Source organism: Haemaphysalis longicornis, unplaced genomic scaffold, assembly GCF_048455015.1.
Source record: "Haemaphysalis longicornis isolate Haplotype H1 unplaced genomic scaffold, Haemaphysalis longicornis Haplotype H1 scaffold_2, whole genome shotgun sequence".
Lineage (NCBI taxonomy): Eukaryota > Metazoa > Arthropoda > Arachnida > Ixodida > Ixodidae > Haemaphysalis > Haemaphysalis longicornis.
This window is the reverse complement of record NW_027526295.1, coordinates 101,181,614-101,199,159: the sequence shown is the minus strand read 5'-3', so window position 1 is coordinate 101,199,159 and position 17,546 is coordinate 101,181,614. Positions and strand designations below refer to the sequence as shown.

At 45.5% G+C, this 17,546-nt stretch overlaps 1 protein-coding gene across 1 annotated transcript in view; it reads right to left on the bottom strand.

Moving 5' to 3' along the window:
* Positions 1–16,982, bottom strand: part of Rs1 (Dead-box helicase Rs1) — a 45,782-nt gene extending 28,800 nt beyond the window's left edge. Inside the window, exons 1-7 of the mRNA XM_077698067.1 lie at positions 16,805–16,982; positions 11,673–11,816; positions 8,670–8,736; positions 5,993–6,069; positions 4,221–4,331; positions 3,280–3,385; positions 1,126–1,299 (exon numbers count right to left, since the gene is read on the bottom strand). Of these exons, the coding sequence (XP_077554193.1) occupies positions 1,126–1,299; positions 3,280–3,385; positions 4,221–4,331; positions 5,993–6,069; positions 8,670–8,736; positions 11,673–11,816; positions 16,805–16,852 (727 nt within the window). The 5' untranslated portion in view covers positions 16,853–16,982. The remainder of the gene's footprint in view (positions 1–1,125; positions 1,300–3,279; positions 3,386–4,220; positions 4,332–5,992; positions 6,070–8,669; positions 8,737–11,672; positions 11,817–16,804) is intronic.
* Positions 16,983–17,546: the final 564 nt, after the last annotated feature.

The window sequence follows — 17,546 nt, the reverse complement described above, 5'->3', positions numbered from 1 at the left end:
AACATTCGCTTGGCTGCCTTCCAAAATGGCACCACCAGCATTCAGTCCTAGTTCTGGTAAGAAGTACGGTAGTATAATTTGAAATGTTCAGCTGGGACAGAAAATGGGATGAAGACAGTGGGGCTCTTCGATGTGCAGTCTCGGACTCACTATGCATAGTCCGCGGGTAGTCCGAGGATTCCCCGAAGCCATAGAGATACATGGGAAAATCGAATGCCGGACTGTTTCTCGGGGAGTTCGCAGTGAGTCCGAGACTGTGAACCGAAGAGCCCCAGTGTGGCCAGACGGTCCCCAAAAAACGGACTCCTGGGCAACCTGGCCCAAACCTTTTTTGCTACCGGGTGCTTAGGTGAGCTCCACTTTCTCGCAAAGTTTGGTTCTTTCTGTGCATTTGCTACTGATGAGTTAAAGATAAAGTTGGACACACTGATCTTCAGAGCAAAAGAAAATTACCAAAAAATCAATCAACTCAAGCCAACTTCTCCCCGCACAATTTATTTTCACCCAACCTGCCTTTCCTGAATTTCCAAACCCTCCAGGTCAATGCTCACACATTTTGGCTGACTCCGTCATGGCCTAAACAGTTTTCAGTGCTGAGAGCAACCTCTTCTCCTCCCTTTTTCCCCTATTTCACTTTCTCAACCATAACCAGCTAGACTGTCCTGTCCTTGAGCAGTACTTGTCCTTGCGACTGAATTCCCCCTTCCGTGACTAAACCGAGCACAAGGCTCCAAGAGAAAGAGAAAGACAGAGGGGGCGGGGGAGGTAAAGGAGGGAAGGGGAAGGAACAATACAGATGGGGAGGTGAAAAAGAGGAGGGGAAGTTAGAGAGGGGGAGGGAGAAAGAGAGGTAGGGAGAAGGGAAAGGACAGAGACAGGTGGTCACAGTGGCAAAAAGAGGGGAGGGGATTTAGAGGTAGCGAGAGACTGGGAGGGGGAGAAAGGTACAGAGATGGGGACATGGATAGAGGAGGTGTGGAGAGATAGAGAGTGGAGAGAGATGAATATGTGGGCGAGAGGAGGGGATAGAGATACTGGGAAAGGACAAGAGGATTTAAGAAGGGGAAGGGGACAGAGAGAGAGATGGGGAAGGGCGAGAGGGAGAGGGGGACCACCGTCACCCACCTGCGGACAGGGTGATCATGACGCTGGTGAACTGAGCCAGCTGCAGGCTGACCTGGTAGACCTGCACAGCCAGCTCACGGGTGGGCACAATCACCAGCACCCTCGTCACCAGGTCCTGCTTGGGGCGGAACAGCAGCCGCTCCAGCACGGGCAGCATGAAGGCCGCCGTCTTGCCTGCACGACAGGAAAGGAAGGGGTCATCCACCCTGGGCCTCCACCCCACGGAAACAAGCATGCGAACCGAAAACGGGTACAAATTTAATTTAATGTCTACTTCGTAGGGGCCCCCACATTTTTTCTTGTATGAGAAAAAAAAAAACACAAGCGCAAGCATTTGTGTAAATTTATGGCAGGCTTTTCAGAACATTAGGTCTTTCTAGCCGCTGTCAAGCCAGAGGAGAGATGAAGCTTCACAGATCCAGTGGAACAAAATTGGCAGACCCCCCCCCACATGTGGCAATCGAAGTAAAGCGAAGCTTTTGATGATGGTTACAGCATCATAATTGTCAGTGTTCTGAACTGCACGACAGAGTTCAAGCCACGCCGTTTGAAATGATTGCACGGGCGTCATTGCAAAAGTGGATTGAGACAAAAGCGCCTGGGGCATTTTTGTTTGCTCGTCACCCGTGGGCACACTCACGATGTTTGTCGTCTTTCATTGCCGCCATGCATTATTGCCTTGGCTCATGTAATCGTGCCAGCATACCCAGCATACATTCATGGTCAGCAAAACATTTCGCTGTTAGCGACGACGTTTCTGCTTGCATGACACTCCTTTTGGGCCCGGATGTCTGGACACAGGGAGAATGTTTTTCAGCAATTTTGCCAGCACCCGTTCACATGCTCTTTGGGCACATCTGTCAGTAAGAAATCGCCGGCGGGCAGAAGGGGGGAGGGGGGTAAAGCACTGTTGTGATTGGCACCCATTGCCTAAGTTCCTGTTCGGGTGTTTCATAGCTGTTTGGCGGCATTTCTTTTTGTTACTTCAATGTATACAACAACCATGTGGATAAACGGCTTTGAGCTGATGGTTGCCCTGCTTCTATCTCATGAGCATGTACAGATTTGTTGGAAATAACGTCAAAGCTGCAGCCTCCTGCACAAGGCAATTGCCGATACAGCTCAAATCTGGTTGCACCAATGTGCATAATACAGGCCTGCAGTGCGCTCGTGACGAGCAGGAAGGATGGGTTAGCGGCAGCATAGAAAAGGGAAAATGTGCCACACTTGGGCAAGGTCGCGGTACAAATGCAAAGATTGCAGGACTGGTGGGGCAGACGGGGGAAGAGGTGGAGGAGGAGGAGGAGGAAGGGAGGACTGCCAGTGACCTCGTCCCGAGGTGAGCAGACAGGCAGAAAGTACAGACCATTCAATCGTTCATTCATGATGGAACGAGGTTATTTTACAGCGAACAGCACCACTGGGCGATTGAGAGAGACACTTCGTGCAAAGGAAGAAACAACAACTTCCTGTAGAGTGACGCATTTTCCATTCATATTCCCTCAATCTTCAGAAGATTCCCGTTCAGACACCCCCCCCCCCCCCCACTCCAAACAAAAAGGCATGGCGGTGTGCTCTATCTGGGGAGACTTCGGCAGTGGTGCAGAGTGGTGAGAGAAAAACAGGCACAAGTCTACGCGCATCAGTGACAGCGCCAAGACTACCGTGCCACCTGGTGGTTTTGTGAGAAACCCAGGGCGAGAAGGAGCTGTTTGGAACAAGCGCCATAATCAGTGAGGGGAGCAGCAGCATCAACAAACCCCCGAAAAGCCACGAGAGAGGCAAATAAAGCTCCGCTCTAAAACACCCAGTAAGACTACGCAGCGGAGAAGACACTTAATGCCCTAAGCAACTTTTACACAGGCAACAAGGCTGGACTTTGGAGCAATATGGACCAAGAAGCTTGCTCCCTCAATCCCGAGTAGCATGTGCCCTCCTCAAAGAAGGCAAAAAAAAGAAAAGAAAAGGATAAGCAGGGAAATAGAGCAGGCAGTGCATGCAGAGCATGGGAGGAGTTCATGCGTTTGCAGAGTCACCATAAGCTACAAACAAAAGGGGAAGAAGCACGCCACAGAGCAACACACACCTTCAGGCCCATAATCAGGTGAAGTGTATGCATAAGTGAGAGTACTTTCAGTTAAATTGAGGCCTCACCTGTTCCAGTGGCTGCGCACGCATAGATGTCCCTCCCCAGAAGTGCCATGGGGATGGTGGATGCTTGGATGGGCGTCGGGTGGACAAAATTCATGGCTGTCAGCGCCTGGACCGCAGAGGTTCAGCAACGGGTTATGCAGGCCCTCTTATTAAGGGGACACTAGAGTCTAAAGAACTTTCTCTTTTGATCGAAGGAACACACCTTTCTGACTCATTCAGCCTTTCGGCAACAACAAATGATGCTTTGTTCATTTACAAACAAAAAAATTAGTTTGCCATTTTCTCTCCCTTTTCACTATCACTTTTTGCTGGTGTCAAATAACAATGAACAAAGTGAGCTGGCCACAGCTGAAGGAGCGTCAAGCAAGCAAGTGGACCTAGCCCGTGTGGTGCCGCTGCCATCTAGGAGGACGTGTAGAAAGTATGGACACGATGGAACGTGGTTGCCTGGCAACTTAAATAATTTTCACTTTTGCCACTCCCTGACATATAAGCCTACACCTGCAGCAAGAAAGAACGATGAATCCCACATTCACAGGCATTCATTTCTTCACTGCTTCTCTACACCAAGGCAAAACGTAATTGAAATCAAAAATGAAGCAAGGTTTCTGGCCAATGGTAGTGACGCGGCCCGTTTTGTAATGTTTAAAGGCAGGCTTAAGTGTGCATAAGTGGGTATATGAAATAACATTTTTAACTGCACAGAGCTCTTTCAGGCAGTACAGAAGAGGAGGCATACCTCCACTTTTGTTTTTCAGGGCATAATCAACAGAATTAAAAGCCGCTTCATAAAGTGGTAAACTTTTCATCCATGCACAATTCACCGAGTACGTAGCCCAACCAAACTGCGTGGTGGTGGAGACATGTGCCCAAGAGACTCATAGCCCTTTCAGAGCTTTAAAAAGGCAACACAAAATAGGGTTGCTTGTCAGCCTTCTTACCTTCAACAAAGGCCTGGACAGGTTCATCTGCTGAAAGGACATGTCCTCATCCCCGAAAAATGCCTTGGTCACGTCGTCCTCCTCCTCTTCCTCTCCCCATCCTTCCCCATCCTGCACAGCAAGGACACCAGGACATGGCCGGTTATTTCCTGACACTACTTATATAAGGGTGTGAAGATCCCCGTATATGCTCAAACCCAAAACACACAGTAATCAATCAGACAGCAGCCACGTGTGAGTGATTTCAATTGGGCACCCCACCCACTGCTACAGAGACATTTGCTCTTAGCAACGTCATTTGATGCTTCAGCATTTGGAATTTCCCAAACTGAAATACTGGAATAACCTCCCACTTGGGGAATTTCCTCTAAAAAAAAAATGGAAGGGCAATATGCAGTGAAATGGCATGGTGATGCGTTTCTCTACCTTACCTGGACATCATTCTGCCGCGTCTCATGGCTATTGCCTACTACGATGAATGAAAAAGATTTGTACCTTTGCATTTAGGAAATGCTGAATTGGTTGCTCAGCATCCAAATGCAAAATTGAAACTACAGTACACGCATTTTTTAGTCTTGAATTGAAATCAAGAACCAACCCAAAGGAAACCAAAATAGCTGAGAAAGTGTATTCATTACCACAGAGAGAAGAGCCATTAACTAAGCACCTTAAGAAGCCAGTTTACTTGGTTACGTGACAAAATACATCCACTTTTTGGTGCTGGCGGGAACAGTGCACAAACTGACATCATACTGTCCCAATAAAATTTGTTCCCCCCCCCCCCCCCTTCAATTTTCCTCTTCAAAGGGACAATGAAGTCAAAATGTCAATCTTATCTGTCAGTCTTAAGTCAATCAGTCTTAAGTTAATCTTATTATTGTAAACTTATTTCATTGTAAACTTATCATTGTAAATGTCAGTCATGTCTATCTTATCATTGTAAACTTTACCCTGTGCAGTTCTTTATTTCACTACCTAGTGCAAGTTTGGAGCCTCAGGACATGTGCAATGGGTGGCAGAAGAGAAGATACCAAGTTCTAGACTTTGCAGTTGCTGCACAAACTACCGTAATGACTTCACATTGGTGTGCAGTATGTTTCCACGCAATCTCAGCATTCAAAATTTCTATTTGCACCCATTTCATAATTAACGACGACTCTTTTTTGTTGTCCACACAGAGCTAACCCCGGTTAAAAATGGTGGCATTCCACTAAATTTACCATTGCAAACTTGTCTCCCCTTAATCATAGTAGGTGCCAGCATATCGGTGGGGAGGCTGGTGCGAGAAAAACTGTGCTGGTGAAAACATTTTTTTGTAAAAACATGCCCATAAATCAGCAGGAAAAACTCATACCGCAGCCTACGTGCACTACACTTAAAAACCTGGTCTGCTAATTTTTGCAGAGTCCCTTTAGGCAGCACCGTTCATGTCAGCCTGTACTTTCGTGGACTTCCTCAGGCCTCCTCCAATGTTACCAATGTTTTTCACGATAAGAGGGTGAACCATAGACGATGGACCCATAGAGAATAGGCTCACGACAAACACCATCCACACGTCACCCAACATCACGCATACTTCTGCGTGGATGTCCGAGATTATCTGTGAAAGTATTCTGCCTACGCCACAGTTTTCTGCACCTCAGTGCAGTGACCGCTCAATTTTCGGGCCAAATAAAATGTCCGTTGACAGAATCTTTCACCTCTCAACGGTGAAACATTTGACCAAAATGCAGTCACACATTGACGGTGGAGCCCATCATGGGGGAACGTACCTCAACCCCTTCGATGGTCACAGCTTTCTGCTTCTCTCGGTGATCTTTCCCTTTCTTCTTCTTGGTCCGGAGTGTGTCTGGAATAGACAAAAAGCTTTAACGAACCTTTAAAAGGCATATCTAAGCCACCCCTGTACTCGCGCAGCCATAGCAAAAGCGTTCAATCAAGCATCTGAACACTCCTTCCACACCAAAGTTCTCAGTTCAGCCCACGACAGCATGAAAAGCTATCCAGATAACAGCTTGTCATCCAAGGTAAGCTTTGACTGCCTTGCCAGCAGTTATAACTAGAGCCAGTCCCCCTAAGCAACAGTTCAAGCAACACTTAATCTTCACAGCAAAATCACAGAATTAGCCGCAATTTTCTTGAAGGCAACAGAAAAATTGCATCGACCTACCACAGTTTACTACTTTTTCCTTCAACACATTAGCAACAAAAGTAGCAAAGAACAGTACACGCAGCTATCGATGCCACCAAATTCTGTCGCACAAGCTTGAAGCCAGATGATACCGATCATCGCATAAATGTGTCTGTTATACCACATAGTGAGCAAATAAAATCAGCACAGCTACACTTTCAGCAAAATGTTTCCAGCCAGTTACCAAGGCTGCCGTGCACACCAGGATCACATGTTGTGCTGAACACAATACAACTAAATCATCCAATGTGCCAACAAAAGCAAGAATTTAAAGATCCATAAGTTTGGTGACAGCAAAATGTGACAGCACAAGATATTCCTTATGCAAGCGTGGGCAAACTCAAGCCCACGAACTGGAGTAGTCCCAAAACAGGAAGCAGCTGATACAATGGGGCTGCCACCTCTTTCTTAATTCTGCAACTGTTGTGTTTTGTCCCATAGCTGGTATAATGTAGCCCAGCTACATTTTTACCAGCAGAGCTGTTTTGGTCGAGCCTTTTCTCTCCGTCACACCAAAAAAAACCTCGAGCCTCAAGAAAAAAATGTACTAGTTAAAGAGGTCCCCGGAGTTGAACCTGGGACCTTTACACCAAGAAACCGGACACCTAGTCACTGGGCCACACCCCAAAGCCCCGACAGGTACAGCATTAACTGCAACGGGAAACAATAATATGTGCAGCTAAATGGAAAGGAAAAAAAAAAAAACATTTCCCGTGGTTGGAATCGAACCTGGGTCCCTTGCATTATAAAACTGACATCTATGTCACTGAGCTATCAGCGCATTCCGGGCGCACAGCAACATTTCCTTTGGCTTATTCCTAGCGTTGACTTTGGAGATGGCCGCCGGTTCTAGTGCATGTTAACGCAGTCCACTTCGGGAGAGATGTGAAAGCCTGCGGACGGGACGATCCGGGCCTGCCAGTCATGAAGAACTCTCAGCTGCGAGTTGGGAAATCCATGTCAGGTTCAACAGCCGGGTCTACGGCCAAGGGACAGGGGCGCCAGCTCTGGTGCTTCTCAGGATTGCACCACGAGTGCAAGCTGCAGCAATTTTTTTTATGTTGCACCTCGGATTTTATTGTTGTTTCATAGGATACAACATGTTTTAGAAGTAACTAAGTGCATGTTTTCAAAAAGAGAAAAGAAACCAAGATCTTGCCTCACATCTGCTTGTACAAGTGTCTTTTTTTGTACGTGTTGGGAGGGGGGGCTGTTACGGTGCCAAACCTGCACCTGGAGAACTGCGCGGATCAATTTAGAGCATCTTGAGATCATTACCCTATACCAAAATCTTCACACACGGGTTCCTTTACCTACAGCTGCCTCCATTTCCATCAGGGATGTGCTCAGGGTGTGGCTACTGGGAGTTCAGCCCCTCCAAAATCTCAATCCACAAATTTTCACACCATTGCCATTACAGAAGGCATGAACTTTTTTTTTTCTTTTTTTCAAGTGAAACAGCAGTGTTCATAAACACCACAAGAAGTGTTGTGTTGTGCACAACGGTTTTTTCAAAAACCGGTGTGTTTTCTTCCTCTTCAGGGAAGCCCATTTCCAACCCCGAAATTATCAGCTGGACCAGCAGTTCCAACACACAACGGTGTACTAACTAACAAAGCCCAAATCATCTTGCTTCTGAGAAAGTATTTCAAAATCGGTATTATTGTATTGTATTTATTGTATTATTGTATTGTACTGCAATTACTGTATTTCAATGTACAAACTATATTTTTCAATAAACCTCCAAACCTTCAAACCAACAGTACAGCAAAAGTCACAGTGTGTTAGCAAGGCACACAGGCAAGAGGGAAAAAGTTGTTTCTCTCAGTTTCTCTCAGTGCAACATTTATGTGGCATTTATGCACAACAACCAGCAAAACATGAGGTAATGATTGTCTTGACTGCAGAGAACAGTATTTGCGTCACAGTGCACACCCTTTAAACAATTTCCTAGCAGCTGCCACCTGCACATAAGGACATTGATGATGCTTTAGCAGATGTTTCCATGTAAATGGTGGAAGTTACAATTTTTTGGTGACAAGCGAAATCAACATTTTTTATAAGGTGCATCATAGGGACATTCTGTACCTGGCTTTGTGCGAATCTATTTTTAGCATTCCCAGAGATGCATTTCAATAACTTCAATCCTATTGAACTTACAACAACAAGCCAAACAAATGCTATTTGTCCTAAAGGGATCTCCTGGTGGACTCATCCAAACAAATGTGAGAAAAATGCAGCCGCAAGTGCTACTTTACCTTTGACGTCCTTTGTGTCGTCTGCCACATCTCCATTCTGCTTTGCAGCATCATCTGAACCTTTCGACTGCAAAAACAAAAACAGACCAAGAGAACCAAGAAAGCAGTTTTTGAGAGCATACACATCCAAAGCATTGGCAGCTCACCGCCAAACATAAACCCCAGGCCCTCTCCTCTTGTTGCGTAAAGCACGTGCAAGTTTTTTAACTGGAGGACAGCTTCGACGTCGAAACTGCATTGCATGAATAATTGAGTTTTTGCTCCAGAAGATAAACGGTGAATATATTGCACTTTGTACTTGTAACCAAATAATATGAACTCTAGTTTCCTTAAGTATAAACTGCACACTGAGAGTCAGTAAGGTCCTTCTCATCACATAGTGCAGGCAAGCGTACCGTTATTGTTTTTTCCCACTGTTTTCGGATTTTCTTTTATTTCGCTTTGAAAGACAGGCTCATGCAAAAAAGAAAAAAGAAAAGGCATGCTGAAACGCACCCACAATGGAATTACTGCTTGTTAATTGCCGAGGTGCCCCCAACAACTGCCAAAACGGAGGCCCTACACCTTCTGATTCAGCACCTAAACGCAAGTTAAAGAATTTTTTTTCTCTTGAAAGTGCACTTCCAGTAGCTAAAAGGATGGGCAGCTGTGATGAGAGATATTTGTTGAGGGTTTAACTGAAGGGAGCTGTATATCACAAGAATGAGCCACCAAAGAATTAAGAGAAATGTATGCGTGGCTGTGCAAAAGGTGACCAGGCATGCTTTCAAATGAGTACTGACACCGAAGTTCAGTTTAATAAAAAACGATATGATTCCCTTCACGAAGATGTCAGACACCTTCTTGTAATTATGAGTGTCAAACGTCGTTTAAAACTGATTTTCAATCGTGGTTACTGCAGCAGCTTTGAGAGGCCAAGAAACAGCAGCTCAGGTGCTCTGTGATGTCAGACATACCTGGAAGCTTCAAGCCAATCAGACTGGTCTTCCCCTCCCTTCTCATCTCAGTAACATGCATGTTAGCCGGGAAAGAAACCAAAAATTAAAATGCCCATGAACGGCAAAAATAGCAACAGAAACTAAATATTTCAGTGATGCGTGCGGCGTGCCGTGTCTTTTGTTCCTCTTCGCCCCCTCTGGTGGTATCAGACCTGCTGAATGGAGATGAACTAAGACTTAGTATACTAGGGGGGAAGACAAGTATATAAGTGGTCTTTAAAGGATGCCTTGGATGCTTCTGAAGCCAAGAACAAGGCTGGCGTCCGCCTCTGGCAAAATAAGGTGACGAACGCTAGGCCCCAAAAGCCCCCTCCAAACTCCCCTTTTCGCATCCACTCCCAGGTTCTCAACGGCCCAAACTGAAACCGAGGCCATGAATGGCACTGTAGTTTGTGATCAGCAGCACGTTGGCCACTCTTGATTCAGGTGGTATACTTTATGACCTAGCAGTGGCTCATAAAAGCCAAAAATAAAAAAACAAAGAACCCATACTTGGTACCAGCTCCTCCTCAAAGTTAGTCAACCCTGATTAAATGTACCTGTTTTTTGTACATTCCCCTGTAAAGGGAAAAAAAGAGCTAGATAATTTAATTTCTCCTTCGAATGAAAACCCAACACCGAGATTGCAGAGCAACAATTCACTTTCAATAGGTCTGTCTGTTAAACCAAATAGATAGCTTGAACTAGCATCATCAAAGCTATCAGTCAGGGGACCAGAGTGCCAGCATTTGGCCGTGCAACCCATGCCACACGTACACGAAAAATGACATTAAGTGCTTAATGCCTTAAGTTTTGATGCCATTAACTTGCTGCTACACGCAAAAATTTAATGTCATTCACTCTAATGTCATTATTGGTTTAAGGAGTTCTGCACAACTCATTCACCTTCGTGAACGCCTTAAATCTGCCTACTCTCGAACGCAATGAGCACCAAACGAAGCCAACAAAACTCTCAGCACCAGAGTGTTGACGTGGAAACATAGCTGAATTTCGAAATAAGATGACTTTTTGAGCACATTTGGTGGAGAAGTTCTGAAAAAGACAAAATACATCGGCAAAGGAAAAACATCGCATTACTCTTCATGTTAAATTTTTCGGATTTGGCTACCGCTCGCCGGAGACAGCAGCTGCTGAAGCCACTTTTAGAAACGGCTCACACCATTTTTAAGAAAACACTATTTCTCATAGCGTTTTCTTTTACAAAAAGAGTTTTAAGTTTTAACCCTTGTAAGACGTTTTTCTCTACGTTAAAGACTTGTAAAATATGAGTGAATTTCCCTTTTTGGTCATGATCACCATCATGCCTAACACATTTAATGCCTTTGCATTTTCGCGTGTAGCATGGCCCGCCCAATTAATGACATTCGTTATCTTAAGGCATGGTTTCTCAAAGTGAGTTCCGCGGAACCTAGGGGTTCCGCAGGCCCCTCCTCAGGGTTCCGCGAGCCACTGATAAATTTTCCCTGGTTCCGCAGTTGCAAAGTCTTATATGGTAAACTTGAGTTGCGGTCGATCTAAGGAACCTCCATTACTCACGCCCGAGTGTCAGTAAGCACATCTCGGCGCATAACAGAAACGGGCGAGCTGCGCAATAAATCTCGCCAGCAGCTTGTAGCCAGCCAGACTCCGAAAACGGGCCACGTGGTTAAACTATTGCACTTCAATCTCGGCCTTATTGACCCCCATGCGCAGTTCTCCTGTTTGGAGACAGGTGGCGCTAGCATACGCATTCGCGTAAAGTCGACGGGAAAAAGAACGACATCCTTGCTTGCTTTTGAATTTATTGCACGTTAATGTAGCATGAATGGAATGAAAACTGGCGGGAGTGGGGGGGGGGGGGGGGGGGGGGGGGTTCCTTGGCACTTAACGGTACTTAGCAGGGTTCCCTGGGACCAACATGCTTGAGAACCCCTGTCTTAAGGCCTTAAACAATTAATGTCATTTTTCGCGTACATGTGGCATGGGTACTAGCTGCACGTTCAGCGTGTGCAGCACTAACACCCACCTTGCGTTTCTCTATGGCCCTGGATATTTTTTCGTCTATCTTGACGGTCTTCTTCTTCTTGACGAGTTTTGTCAAATCGCTCCATGTGTCATGAAAATATTCGGCGGCAGTGTCCACAAAGTGGAAATTCGATGAAAAGGCGAACTGCAAAGCAAGAAATGGTTCCGCATTTCAGCAACATTTCCACGCATGGCATCTCGGGCAAAATGGACATTTCAAAGGCTGCACAAATTCTTAATTACGAGCTGGACTGGCAGCTACTTTGAGTAGGCAGAAAGAAAGACTTTTAAATGCTTTTCAATAAAACGGTGAATAACAGGCTTGCATGATAAGTCAGGCAAACTTGCAAGGCTGTCATGAACCCAGCTTCACCAACATCCTGCCTCACAACCACGGTGTTTTCAAGATTTTTGCACTTCCCCGAAACTCCCCAATCAGGGAAACGAACACAGACTGGTTGAGGTAGAGTAACACCTCTTTGAAATATACCTGCTCAAGCTAAATTCAGCTTAACACGTCCCTCAAGGAGTCCTTCAGCTACTGCAATCATTCAGCTGCCTTGAAATTGGTTCAAACTAATCAGTAATCTGGCTCCCGCAAAAATACTTCATACAAAAATGCATTATTTTAATCTTCTAACCAACTATAAACAAGGTAACCCTTATCTCTCTACTCGTGGCATTTCAAGCTCAATGAACCACAACATCAAACAGGAAATTACAACAGAACAAAGTTCATTTGACAAAACAGGCCTGCGTTCCTATTTTTTCGAGGACGGATGTGATCTTTGTCTGGTAACTATTCACAGCACTGAGCAGGATGTTTTCCACAGTGGCCTTCTCTACTTCTGCAGTTTCGGACGCTGGGAGTTTTTCCAAGCAGCTTCTCGGCCTAACGGTCAAATATTTCTTGGTTGCATATCCGATAGTGCGCACAGTTCTCACAGTTTCACTTTCGTTATAAAAGAATAAATAAGTGTCATTGAAATGAAGCATGACCAACCAAAGCTCGCATTTAATTTGCTATAGCTGATAATTCGCTATATCAGTGTTCGTTATAGCGAGGTTCAACTGTAAATGAAAATGATTTTCACCTATGAGAAGAAAGGCCATCTTGGACGTTTGCAACCACCTTAGAACAGCAGCTCCACAACGAAATGAACGACAGCAGTTCACAGTAGGAAGGAGCTAAATGAAGTGGCAGAAGATCAGAAAACATTTTTTGTCGCTAGTTTATGATGGTCACAAATAGTTACATAAGAGCTCACATGAATAACAATAAAATGTCCCCATGGTTCATCGTTCGCAATGCCAATAAATGTTCTTTTTTTTTTTTCATCTATTTCAAATGAACTGTCGTCTGCTGCAACAGGTTAACCAGCTTTCCGAAATCAGACTCGCGAATCTGTCTTCGTAGTTTGTCCTTGTTCCACTTTTATTGTGAACGTCCATTGTCTGCGCTTGTTACATGCCATTGTGAGATCATTCACTGCAGACAAAAAGGCAACCTGTTCCTCAGCAATGAATAATCTCATAACGACACCTCACAAGCACACACAGAATAGTAAAAGTAAAACGAGTGAAATCCAAAAAACGTGAACAAAGAATTGTGAGCCTGATTTCAGAAAGCTGAGTAATCTGCAACAGCCGATGACAGACAATCCGAAAGCAGATGGAAAAAAAAATCGTGGCAACGATAAGTCGTAGGAATATTTTATGAGCAGTTACGAAACCATATGTGGTTATCGTAAACCAGTGATGAAGGCAGGTTTTTGATCTTTCACCCCATTTGGCTAGGCGCATTTCATTCTGCAAACCTGTGGTGGTGGTGCCATTCCAAGTTTGGCATGAGCACCCAAGAAGGCCGCCATATTCCAATAGGCGAAAATCATTTCTATTTTCTAAATAATCAGGAAAGTAACACTCTGTACACACAGCAAATTTCGAGGACTGGGCCCTAATCCAGAAAAAGAAAATGTAAAGCCTGTGCCTGTTTCAGTACCGCACCAGTTCATCGTCACCTTCCGAAAAGTTGACGACGACCAAAGCACCAACAAGCTGATATTTGCTCCAGGTACTCAAGCAACGAGCTTGCGACAGGGATAAAAATTTGCATAGCACTCTCAATCCCTGCAGATGCCATTTCCTCCTACTTCCGGACCAAAGCAAACTTGGAGGACTCACGGAATACCACTGCAAGCCGAATATGGTGCTGCAATGCTCGTTATGGCACACACGCCGGTCTCCATAAACAAAAAATTAGAGCGCGAATTAGACAACGACACAAGGAAGAACGACAGGACAAGTGCCCAATCTTCCTTGTGTCGTTGTCTAAGTAGCACTTTAATTTTTTATCACAATGCACCAACTTGCCTAACAGCTTGTTTTAATGAAGGCATCATAGACGCGCCAACTGTCGGTCTTGCAAGCTAGGAACCATTAATTAAGCAACGCTTGGAGGACATCAAGTCATACTTGGTTCAAACAGACAACTGTGTACTGGTGTAGTCGGGCATATTATTCAACCGCCGAGCACAATGGACGCTGCAAAGGTGCAATGCAAACACCTAGCAGATGTGGTAACAGTCTCCGTCAACCTGCCCCAGTACTGCACACAACTGTTCTAGGGGCAGCTACTGCACCATCCTTCCCGCTCATTGCAAGGACACCTTTCCCATCAAATGCGGAAAACCTGCCGCTGTCATAAGTATGAGCACTGCCAAGATTGCACAAGTGCCATAAGTATGAGCACTGCCAAGATTGCACAAGTGCCTCATCATTAAGAAGTAGATTGCATTAAGAAGTAGATGAACAAAACAGCTTGCACAAGAGGCCAGGCACAAACAAGGTAAGGCACTTTAATAAAACACACCCTGTGGGATTCCCAGCAGGGCAGTTTCAGGCCACCATAAAAACAGAGCTGCTGTCGTGATTACTTGCAAACGGGCATTTGTTTTTGAACTAACCATGCAAGCTAGCAACGCAAGAAACCACATTTCTAGTGTGTAGCTTCTGCATCATCTCACAACTGGTAACAGTTCTTGTTGCTGTCTGACATTGCCACTACACAAACCTAGAGTTGATTGATTGGTTGCGATGTTTAATGCACCGAAGCTACAACTGGGCTATTAGGCGCGCTGTAGTGGAGGACTCCGGATTAAGTTTGACCCCCTGGGGATCTTTAACGTGTGCCGAAATCTCGCATTAGTAAGCTAGAACGCACAGTTAATTTGAGGGCTCCAGTCAACTTCGTCTGCTCTGTGTTCTTTAGTTGGCATTACCCCATGTGATTCAATTGATGATTTCTTGAGGGCTGGTCTCCTCTCCGACACGTGGAGCACCAGGTTTGGTAAAATTTTTCATACGGGTTCTAGCCTAGGACGCCACACCTTCTTCACACTTTTGAAAAACCGGTTGCTGGGGCAATGTTTCACCCACTCAGTGGTTCCTGCCTGCACTGCGAGGTCCACTGCCGCACCATTTTTTTTGCCTCATTTTCTTCGTTCGCTTTGATCTCGCGACTTGGTGGTCTTCTCTGCCCAAAGACGACTGACTATTGCTCCACTAGGGTGTTGGGGCTGGATAACTTTACCAAGTCAGCACAATGGCCTGTAAAGGCTCTTCTTCCATTTCATAGGCCGCACATATCCCTTCCCCCTCCCTTCCACGGTGCGCCCACTACAGGTAAGTTCTTTGACTGATTGATTGATTGATTGTGAAGCTTAACGCACCGACGATACACAGGCGGTGAGGCACGCTGTAGTGGAGGGTTCCGGATTAATTTTGACCACCTAGGGATCTTTAACGTGCACTGAAATCGAACGCACAGGTGCTTTCGCTTTTTGCCTCCATCAGAAAAGCAGCCGCCGCAGCCGGGAGTCGAACCCACTTCCTTGGGCTCAGTAGAACAACACCATAGCCACTGAAACACCGTGGCACAGAACAGGTAAGCTCCCAAGCACGGTTCAAAGAGCAGAGAACTTGCATGGCTGTTGTCATAGAACACTTCCTTGGTGATCATTTCCCCGTGTGCACTGTGCATCCAAAGTGCCACCTTGGTATAGGCCCTCTGCTCCCAGATACGCTTCTTCCCTGTGCAGAGCCTTTCGTCCCAGACTAGTCCCTTAATGTTATTGAAGGCTCACAGAGACACTCCACACTTCATCGGCTCACAATGGGACAGTTCACCCCGTACTTCCAGCACAGTACGGCCCACTTTCGGGCATTGAACCGGAGTATGAGGTTGCCCTCATGACCGATGTGCACCATCCAGCAATCGCTGCATCTTCGACTTGTACCTTGCTGTCAGCACGACGTCACCCAGGTAGTAGATCAAGCCGGAAAACGCCTGGCACACTTTTCACTCCATTTACAAAACGACTGGTTGAGTCTAGTTAAGGCCACTGTTATCAATGTTTGTGATTAAGAAGGAAGCCACAGCTTGAACGATCAGACCTGCAGTTAGCACATGGCCTGAGAAATCACTGCCCTTAATGGTGCCGCCGGATGCCTGAGGCTCGTGAGTGAAACGCGTAAGAACCAAGGCTGGCTAATGATTCAGATCAACACATTCGACGTGCTGTTATAGAATCAAAAACAGAGCTCACTACATTACCAAAATTAGAATAAGAATATTTTTGACAGCTTTTAATTAAATATTTAATAAAACCATGCGGCAACGTTGTAAAAAAACGTGAGGGGGAAGGAGGAAGCACGCTGGCTGGGGTTATTATCTGGGACGGCGGTCCATGGAATTGTAAAGCACCTAATTTCCGTATGATCAGCATTACACGGTAAGCGTTGGGTAGAACGATGACTCATGTTAGAACTACAGTTAAAACTACAACTAGTATTTCGTAGCAACTGTCGACAAAAGCAAGCCACAAAAGCCTTCCGACGAACCCGTACGGCTTACCGGCTAATACAGTTATTAAGCCTCTGTAACTATTAATCAATAAATGAGCCGCCAAATCTGTCCGCAGGTGTGTCGACATATAAAACCTCCCTAGCAGTCAGCGCGAATGGTTCACTGCATTTCATGACAGGTGCGCACGGGTCCCACGGCGATGCTCTAAACGCACCTTGAATAGCTCGCGTAAATGTATAGGACATTTCTCAACGCTGCGCTCTTACCTCGTCCTCGCTGTCACTTTTCTCAGACTCGTCCAACTCTTCCGTCATCTTTCAGACATACACAACGCTGCACCAACTGGCAGAAACACGTGCACGAAACCAGCGCCGATATCAACGCAGCACGATAACGCACGACGCATGCACGAGTCACGACGCAAGCGCACGTGAAGGAGGGTGGTAAGATTTACTGGCGACGGAGCCGGTTAGCGGTAAACAAATATTTGTCGTCATCATCATCATGATTTAAAATGATAAAGTTTTGTTGCATATATTTGCACTAAAATATGTTTGTATTTTCAGGCTTTTCAGAAAACAATACTATATTGTTTACATCACACAGTTTTAAAAATATTTGTCTGGATTTTTTTTACACAAGTTGCGTGCAGCACTGTAAATGCTACACGCTGACACGGTCTCTTTCCTTCACGAATTATGCAAAGGCCCGCTGAAGAAAAGCGACAGTAGGTTTTGGTGACATTTCAGTCGCCCCCGCTGGCCAAATGGAACCAGTGGACCCTTTAGTAACACTAGTGGAACTGAGTGGAACCACCTTGGTGCGCGTCAGAGTTACAGAAAGTTGTTCTTGAAACCAGAAGAAAGTTATAGCAAGAATCTTGCTTGACACTACAGATTTATAGTGTGACACTACAGATTTATTGACACTACAGATTTATAGATTTATAGTACAGATTTATAGCTTGACACTACGGGGAAGTCCGCAACCGGACCTGATTAGGGTGAT